We start from the raw sequence: 9,597 nt of genomic DNA, 5'->3' as shown, positions 1-9,597 counted from the left end.
GCTCAGATGTCAACCCCCACTGTTGCTCGAACTGAGGTGGCCTGGTTTCATAGGCCTAGGCCGTGCCACTGTTTCTAATATAAATCCCATACATCGGGGCATTATCTGCGAATGGGGGACCATTTGAACACCGCTCGCTGTGTATAGCGACACTTGTGCCAAATATACCCGTGTTATTTTTAACCCGAGTAATTGCAAATTTGAGCACCTTTCTATCGATAGCGCCTGCGTCTGAATCTGTATTCTAGAACTTGCTATGCCTAATGTGTGTTTTCGTTCAAGATATAAAACATTTTATTGCCAGTCTTATACAACCATAGGAGCAGGCGTCAGTGTGAATTTGGACAACATTTTAAAGCGCGTACAGTTGGGACGTGCATACATATCATATTATTGTTGTTATGGTTGTATCTGTTGTTGTTATGGTTGCAGCTGGTGTTGTTGTCGTGGGTCCGAGTTTTGTGAGTGGACCAATGTGCAGAGTTGTGTGGGTGATGAGGTTACGGGGTGAGGTGATTGTGAGTGATGGAGGGAGTGGTGACGAAGGCCTCAGAGAGGTGGAAAGGGAGAGTTTGGCGATGGGTGAGTGACGAGTGAGGTGGCTGTGAATGTTGGCTGTGAGTGGTGGTGTGTGGTGAGGGATAACTGAGAGATGAGGTAGGCTTTGGTCACGGGCGCGGGTGTGAGCGAGGTGGTTGTGAGGTGATCGTGAGTGGTGGTGAGGGCTTAGTGAGGGCAGGGTTTGTGTGCGGGGGTGAGGTGCTGGGGCCGGTTGTGGATGATGATGATGGTGACGGGGAGTGGTGAGGGAGGGGATGAGGGGAGGAGGGTCGAGGGGGAGAGGGAGGGAGGGGGTGGCGCAGAGGGCGAGGGGACGGGGCTGCAGGGAGGGGGGAGGGTTCAACATCGTGCACCTTGGGGCTGGCTTATCCAATGGGGCTCCGGCCCGACCCCCGCGCGGAGTCTCCCCGCATAAAAGGCGCGCGCCCGCGGGACCCAGCACGCGCGCGCCACAGAGAGCGAGAGAGATATTTAGAGAGAGAGATATTTATAGAGAGATACAGAGAGACAGAGGGCGGGGGAGGGGGAAAAAAACAGGTTTTGTCCTCTCCGACTCTCTCCGCTCGCTCACCTGAGCGCGCGGGGCCAGGCCAGCGCACCTGTTGTACCTGCAGACACACTTACCTATCACCGGGAGGGCAGGCGACAGGTACAAACGAGGCACCTTTTTACCTGGGCAAGGGACACCTGCGGCACACCTGCAGAGAAGACGCGTCGACAGAAAGAATATTGCGCGCGAAGAGGGCGAGCCTCGAGCGACGAGGAGGCGGAACACCTGCACGCGGCTACACCTGGAGAAGCTACACGCCCACCTGAAGATCCGTCCGCCAGGAAGGAGTCTGCGTAGACACCTCCGGATCTTCAGACGACAACAGCAACAGCAGAAAGCAGGCACGGCAGCTCTACCTAGGAGACGGCACACCTGTAAACGCAGCACCCCTGTCTACGGCAACAACAACAACAACACACCCGCCAGGCCGTTCGCCTTAGTCCGCAGTCTAACATGACGGATGTGTTCGACTGCGGCTCGGCTGACCTGCGGCCGGACTTCATGAAGAGAGAGGCCGACTTCTACGGGCTTCATCAGGCGCACTCATCCCCGACTCTCCCCGAGTCCACATCTACGGACTCCAGCATGAGCTATTACCCCTCCCCTCCGAGCGCCTACGCTGGCTACGGATCCTACTGCGCGCCGGCATACGGACAGCAGCAGCAGCAGCCTCTCAACCACTACCCCTACCAGCTGCCGCTCCAGGGAGCCGACAAGTCCTACCACCAGGGCTACCACCAGTACGGGGTTTTTGGGAGCGCCTACGAGGCGTACGGGCAGAGCGCGCCACCCAAGGCTACGGAGGATGGTGAGTTACCGGTCACGATGATGATCGTAATCGCCCGAGTGATCACCGTCATCATCGCCTTCATCGTGATCACCGTCATCATCGCCTTCATCGTGATCACCATCGCTATCATCGTCGTCAACAACATCATCAGCAGCAGCAACAGCGGCACGACCATCATCGCTGTCGACATGAACCAGCGGCATCCACGAGCGCTTTGGCGCAGCGAGATGAGATCGTGTTTTAAAGGTTTATTTTTTTGATTGATCGATTGATGAATTTACCAGAGGTCTAAACCTGTCTGCATCAAGGGTTACCTTGATCGACGTATATATATACTGTGTGTACGCCTAGACTGTATGTGTGTGTGTGTATATATGTGGAACCCACGTCATGCCGCGTGTTATTAAAGCACCCGCGCGCGCTATCGTCGTCGTGATGGAGCAAAATGTGCTGCGTAAACGTGTGGCGACAGTCGGATTCATCGGCGGACACGGACTCGGCGTAAGAGCACCACTCTAGTCGAGGACCATTGCGCAGTTGTAGCGCACCAAGCGATGACCACGCGTAGGTAGCTGCTCGATGTTTGCGTTACAGTGTTAAAAGGGGGCTCCACATTTATAGGCAGCCCTTGAGCGAATATCAAAACATCACAACGTACTGTGTAATATGTTGCTATTCCTCCACGGAACATCATCGATGTTTGATACGGATGAGATATATTTCCGCTGTTGAGTCGTCTTCATAATCGTTATCATCATTGGGACATGATCAATCCACTGCTGGATGAATGCCTCCCCCAAGCCGCCGTCAGAGACTCTTAGTCGATATCAAGACGAAATGACACAATCCCTCGCTCGTGTGATTCCATCTCTGGATCAAGCGCACGACTATTCACGAATGATGACCGTGTGTGTGTGCGCGTCTCTTTCTTTTATCCCTCTCTCTCCCTCTTGCTCGCCCTTCCCCCGTGCGCAGTGGACGAGAAGGAAGAGGCGTCGCGAGAGAGCGGAGTGCGCATGGTGAACGGAAAACCCAAGAAGATTCGCAAGCCCCGAACCATCTACTCGAGCTTCCAGCTGGCCGCCCTCCAGCGCCGCTTCCAGCAGACCCAGTACCTCGCTCTGCCCGAGCGCGCCGAGCTCGCCGCCTCACTGGGAGTCACGCAGACCCAGGTGTGTGTGTGCTGGTGTGCGTGCGGTCCTGGGCCTCCCCTAGGTCGACTCAGCCTCGAGGGAGACAAAGGCGGGCCTGGTGCTGGCCACCCGCACGACCTCCTCGTGTGCCGGCACGGCACACGAGGAGGTCGTGCGCGTTGTCAGCGAACGCTTCTCGTGCGCGAGTCTAATACCACTTGCCCCCAACAGTCTGTTAAGGCTACGCGTGTTGGGGTAACCCTTTGCATTTGCCGTGGTGGGGTCAGCCAGCCGGCCGGCCACGTGTTCCCGTGGCGTCCGACGTTAAACCACGTACACGTGCGAGAAAACCCTCGGTAATGTTGAGTCATGCTTTTAGGCGAGGCCCCATTCGGCAGGGCTCGACTCATAACACGAAGTGGCCACTGCTCGAACTCGTGTCGCGTTACGACACCGGCTCTCGCGCAGAGCGCAGCCCGCGGAGACGAGGAGGAGGGGGCGGCACGCCCGGCCCCGCGGTGATGCGCACACCCCACGCGTGCCTTCTGGGTCGAGGCGCCAAGCCTCGAACTTCGCGTCATTTTGTTGTTGTTGTTTTCCCTGAACGAGCCGCGCTCTCACCGAGCGCGGTGTGCGGGATGAGCGAGGTGTGGCAGGGTTGGAAAACGGTGGCGAGATGTTAACTGCCTCGGCTGGTACGCAGGAGGTCGTGAGTTCGATCCCGACCCAGACGCCTGCTGTATATTTGGAGTTTTCGTGTCTCTCTGTCCCCGTGGTCGCGTGGATTTTTTCTCCGGGTCCTCTGCTCTTTTCTCTCCACATTCAGAATCAATATCACGCGTTTAGAGTATTTGGCTGCTATACATTTCCACGTGATAAGCCACTTCGTTGAGCTATCATTTGTGGCCAGGTCGCTTCTGGAAAATAACTATATAGCTCAGTCGGCCTTACCTGGTAAAATAAAAATAGCTTTCATTTAAAACGGCGAGGCTTCCTACTGAACGGTGACAAGAATAAATAACCCAGATATTACGTCCTCCCCATATGTATCTCTCCACGTTAAACAAAATAACACTTTCTTACACATCTCATCGGCCCCACGTCCTTCGGGGAGTTTTTTTTTCCAGCAGCTTTGGTTTATCACAGGCAAACTCTGCACCGGTTTTGACAATCAATGGCTCATCAGCAGAGTCGGGCTCGCTCAAACCAATGCTGCTTGAACCTACTCGAATGTCAAAGGGTGTCTAGGGCTCTTTCTGATAGAAATTCTTCGTAGGTTCGACGCAATGTGACGTGCTACAAAGAAGGGTCATTGCCCGAAACGTCACCTCTTGTACATTCGCTTTCCCTTCAGGGCAATGGTATTGGCGAATGTGTCCAGTTGTTAAATGGAGCTTGCGGTGGGGAGTTTGAGGGCTTGGTCGGGAGATGAGTGGCTGAGCATGGAGTCATAGGTGCGGCCACGCGTCGTTATGCACACACCCGTTGTTGTTGTGCACGGAGACGTGTGGTTTCTTTTAATGATGTAAAAGTGAGGACTGAATAGCCTCAAGTGTGACCAGACAACTCCCGGCGTTACCGACGCGCCGTGTGGCGTCCTCCGTCCAGCAGCGGGTTGAGTCAGGGCTGGACGTTATTTTGTCGTAGATACTCGGTCGTTTGTGAAGCCAGTGGGATCCTTCGAGTGTAGGACTGTACTTTTTATGCGTCCACCTCCCACGCTCTCCCCGCACGCGTTCACCAATCCGCACTGACACTGTTGTGGTGAAGTATGGCCAAATAGCACCCCCTCCCCCGCGACCCACACGGAACGAGGAGGCCCTTCGTACAACAATAGGGCTGTCTGTATATATATATGTGTGTGTAACTGTGTGTATGAGACTGCGTATATGTGTGTATGCGTGTTTCAAGCGGCATGGTAAATAACAGTACAATTGCAAGTATTATTTTTGCATTGTACATTTCAAATGGGAGACAGTAATGATGCATGCCTTTTTTCCCTTCCGTTTAGCCACAAACTATGCGAACCATAATCCACGGAGACCACGATTCCTCGCCATTGTACTTGAGCGACCATGAATGAACCAGCGTAACCCTTAGGATGTTGAAAGTAACACACTTTATTCATGCTTTACTTTTATTCCGCGTGAAGTTAAATCAGTTATCGTCGCCACAATTAAGTCAAACACTCATTTAATGGGATTTGCCAAACATCTTAGCGGCAGGCGAGCTTTCTGAAAGAAGCAGTGTCGAGACTCAGTGGAGTTCTGCTGTACGGTGGCGAGATGTTTAACCACCTCACCTGGTATACAGGAGGTCGTGGGTTCGATCCCGACCCTCACGCCTGTATATTTGGAGTTTGCACGTTCTTCCCGTGTTCGGCGTGGATTTTTCTCCTTGTCCTCTGGTGTTTCCCTCCACGTTTAGAAACGTGCATTTTGAGTATTTGGCTGCTATAAATATCCACATGATAAGCCACTTCGTTGAGCTCTCACATGTGGCCAGGTTGCTTCTGAAAACTAGTTATAGTTTAGTGGGCCTTACCTTGTATGTGTGTATGTTGAACTTATTTCGCAACGTATGTAGCCAACCTTGGTTGGCTGCGGTAGTTATATAATGTATTTTTCAAATTTAAGTATCGTGTAATATTTTTAAACTACGTTCTGAGCACCTATTTTGTACACAGTCATATATAAGTTTAGTGCCTTAGTAATACCTCTATTTTGTAGGACACTTCTGTACATATGTTTGGGAGTTCACTTTGTTTGTGTACGTTTAGTACTCTCCGTATCTAATTGTTCATCGGAACTTCGGTTTATGGTTCGAGTTGGGAGTAATTGTTTGAGCTGATTCCTAAACGAATCCATGGCCTTTGTCGCCGGATTTTGGTGAGCAGAGAGCGAGAGATATTTCACTCGGAGTGGGCAAAAAATAAAAGTGCTCATTTCATATAACAACAATAACCCCTTTCACACCTACCATCTTCCACAATTATTGGAACACATATCCCGGGTGCATCATTACTTTTCCGATTATTATATTTATACATTGTGTGTGTACGTGTGTAAGCCGGTGTTATTGGTTTGGCATTGAGAAAGAAATTGTCATGAGGCACAGAGCTAAGTGTTAGACACTTATCAGAAACTATCGAGTCACGCGTGTGTGTGCATGTGTGTGTGCCGTGCCGGCCTTCATAGGTGCTCGCTAACAGCACTTGCCCCAACAGTCTGTTAAGACTATACGGGGGATATTTGTCTTGTTTGGTGGGGGGTGGGTGGTCGTGCCTAGCGCACTGCACTACGAACCCGGTAACCCCACTTCGATTCCCGGCCACTGCTAACATCAATAGCGATTATCTTAACGATCTTAACCAGCCCTGGGTCATGTATAGCCATACGTGGGTAACTGGTGCAGCGTGTAAACCGTCCACAATGGAGAGACAAATGCGGCCGGGCTTGGTGCTGACCACACCAGCCCATCGTGAGCCTTTTCGGCCATAACTGCTCGTTAATGACAAATGCCCCAACAACGGGGGAGAGGGGAGGAGTGTTCGTGTGTGTGTGTGTGTACGTGCGATTGGCATCACATTCGTCACTGTCCGCAGCATTTCCCACCTTCCACGTCTAACCCGGAACCTCGTCTCTTCCCTGGATGGAGTGCAGGTGAAGATCTGGTTTCAGAACCGGCGCTCAAAGTTCAAGAAGATCGGCAAACACGGCGAGATGATGCCCACGCCGGCTCAGGCCAGCCCCGCCAGCAGCGACCCCATGGCCTGCGACTCGCCGCCTTCGCCGGGGCACCAGCTGGCCCCGTCGTCCACCACGGGGGGCCCCGGCCACCTGGGTCCCGCGTCGTCCCCTTGGGACTGCCCCAGCCCTGCGAACAGCACGGCGCTCTCCGCCGTGCTCATGCAAAACTCCCAGCACCAGCACCAGCAGCAGCAGCAGCAACATCAGCAGCATCAGCAGCATCATCAGCACCAGCAACAGCAGCAGCTGCACGCTCAGTACCCGCCGGTTGGCCCTTGGTTTGGGGGGCACTCTCACCTGCAGGGGCCATCCACGTACGGGCAGCAGCAGACGCCGCCGCCGCTGCTGCACGCGCCGCACATCGACGTGAGCGCGACCGCTGCGTTCTAGCGAAACGGAGCGAGTGGTGGGGGGTGGGGGGGGGTGGGGACGGAGGATGCGGTGACACAGCAGCCACGGACGTCACTTGCGCGACTGGCGAAACTGTTTGGATCGACACGTCCTGTTGTTGTTGGTATTATTACCACCACCACCACCACCACGAGATCACGAGACCACGAGCACCGCCACGACGACCACCTTTAATGTTGCTGCTGCCACGCGGCGGGGACAATCCGAATAAAGTCCGCGCGAATTTTTTTAAAGACGCAGGCCGACTTGGTGCAAGTTTCAGATGCGTGACATTTCAAGACGCATTTGTGTTTTTTTTTTTACTCACTTACTTACCACCAACGAGTAATTTAAAAAAAATATATATAATCGTTGGGTCGTCGCATTAAGTGCATCAGTTGAAGACAAAAAAAAAACAGCGTAGATATTTCAGGGACAATGGAGGTGTTCGTACGTTGACTTTGTCAGTCTCTCGGGGTCGAGACTCGATGTATTATTATTGTTGTTGTAGCTGTCCTTCGCAGTGCCTTCCTCCGGTTATCGACAAACACACACGACACTTCTAATTTATCAAAGCTTGCAACAACGCAATATTTGCTGAAACAACAACAGTGATGACGATGATGATGATCAAAAAATGGTAAAACAAAACAATTACGAAAAGGTATACGGAATTAAATATAAACACAGAATTGTACATAACCCTCTACAACGATATCATTATACCCCACCTCTATACTATTGATATATATTCAGTGTCATATATATAAGTTATTGAATTTCAGTGTCGCTCCCGTGAACGTTTGTTTCGAGTTGTGTTCAAGAAAACAAAAAAAAAGATTCTAATATCGCTGTAAATATTTAGGCGGCATCTCGCCATCAGCTTTGTGTGTTCATCATGCGCCAGTGCACGAACCTCATTGGGTATGGGTCACACACGCGCACACCGTCACACGTGTGTGAACACACGCACGCACGCACGCGCGTACACACAACCCATAGCTAAACATATGCAAAGACAACACACAACGCGCATTCACAACAACAGCAACCAACGGATTTGCACGCAAGCACACACACACACACGATCAGACACGCACACACTTTCCTCGCACATACATATACTCAATCATAATATAACGTCCGTACATAGACACACACACACAACAAAGACAAAGATCCCCTGTATAGCCTTAATATACTGTTGGGACAAGTGCTATTAGCGAACACCTATGAAGGCCGGCACGGCACACGAGGGGTGGGTGGCCAACACCTCGTCCGGTCGCCTTTGTCTCTCGAGTGGCGATATTTACATTTTAGGCTGAGTCGATCTAGGGGAGGCCCAGGACCGGTTAAGATAATCGTTACTGGTGTTGGTCATGGGTGGGAATCGAACTCGTGTCGCCGGGTTAGTAGCACAGCGCGCTAACCGCTACATTACAGTTCCCCAATCAAAATACACAAACATAGATCCCCCCCCGTATAGCCTTTAATAAACTGTTGGGGCAAGCGCTGTTAGAGAGCGTCTATAAACAAACACAAACGACAACCAACACATTCACGCACAAACAACAACCGCCATTCGCCACTAAGTGGCGGTGACGTCACCACGACGCTTGTGCCAGGCCATGTGCACCTCGAGGCCAGACAAACACACATGCACACACACGTACACACATGCACACACACACACGTACACACATGCACAAACACGTACACGCACACTCAGAAGGTTCCGTTCACATGAAACCTTACCCATCGCTCTTAAGTTTATGCGCAAAAGGGCGCGCACTTTTGCACGAGTGCATATGGGTAAGCGTAGCCCCTTTACGAGAACTTTGGTGGAATATGATGTATTATTTATATTCATTAAAGTTCGCAGTCTCAGTGGCCCCGTAATTTATTTGTAACATGACCCCCCCCAATCCCCTGCGCGCGGTAATAAACGTGGACGTTTGTACATTTCGCCTGCTGTGAAATTCACTCGGCCCGTGGCATCCGTGGGCACCTTCACTCACTCCCCACAGCGGCGCTGACGTGGGGAGCAATGTATCGCGATGTCTCCTCGCCTCCAGATATTTCATCTCTCTCTCCTGACTATTCCAGCATCTCTCTCTCTGTCTGTCGAGCATCTCCTAATATCTCCACTATCTCTCGCTCAACTCCTCTTCACCAGTAAAAAACACATTCATAGATTGTAACCGCGGGGTATGGAAGCGTTCAAATTTGTGCGTTCCAAAAATATAATCTATGCGGGTTGGCAAATTTGATACTGTAAATGATTTAGTGATGGTAGGGTGCTCATTAAATGTACAGTCCAATTTACTACGTCACTGGGGTCTTTTTGTTTTGGATAGAGCCAATTCAGTTCGAGAGTTGGAATGTTTGGTTTCGCAAATCTTCTATACTGGTTATGCATTGTAA

General features: G+C 51.6%; 1 protein-coding gene across 1 annotated transcript; it reads left to right on the top strand.

Annotated features, from left to right (window-relative positions):
- The first annotated feature begins 983 nt into the window (after positions 1 to 983).
- On the top strand, positions 984 to 9,133 carry LOC103091859 (homeobox protein DLX-5). Its single transcript, XM_032951639.2, has 3 exons — positions 984 to 1,919; positions 2,877 to 3,073; positions 6,697 to 9,133. Exons 1-3 carry the CDS (start codon positions 1,565 to 1,567, stop codon positions 7,171 to 7,173), a joined length of 1,029 nt encoding a protein of 342 aa, XP_032807530.1. The 5' UTR covers positions 984 to 1,564; the 3' UTR covers positions 7,174 to 9,133.
- The last annotated feature ends 464 nt before the right edge of the window (positions 9,134 to 9,597 follow it).

The sequence above is a fragment of the Petromyzon marinus genome, chromosome 10 (genome assembly GCF_048934315.1).
Source record: "Petromyzon marinus isolate PM22_M1 ecotype Great Lakes invasive population chromosome 10, UKy_Petmar_22M1.pri1.0, whole genome shotgun sequence".
NCBI classification, from domain to species: Eukaryota; Metazoa; Chordata; class Hyperoartia; order Petromyzontiformes; family Petromyzontidae; genus Petromyzon; species Petromyzon marinus.
This window is presented reverse-complemented; position numbering and strand designations above follow the sequence as displayed.

Excerpts from the sequence above, each read along its gene's own strand:
- LOC103091859 (XM_032951639.2), top strand. The coding sequence starts at position 1,565 with ATGACGGATGTGTTCGACTGCGGCTCGGCTGACCTGCGGCCGGACTTC. Across the intron at positions 1,920-2,876 it reads ACCCAAGGCTACGGAGGATG|TGGACGAGAAGGAAGAGGCG; the intron begins GTGAGTTACCGG and ends CCCCGTGCGCAG. Across the intron at positions 3,074-6,696 it reads TGGGAGTCACGCAGACCCAG|GTGAAGATCTGGTTTCAGAA; the intron begins GTGTGTGTGTGC and ends GATGGAGTGCAG.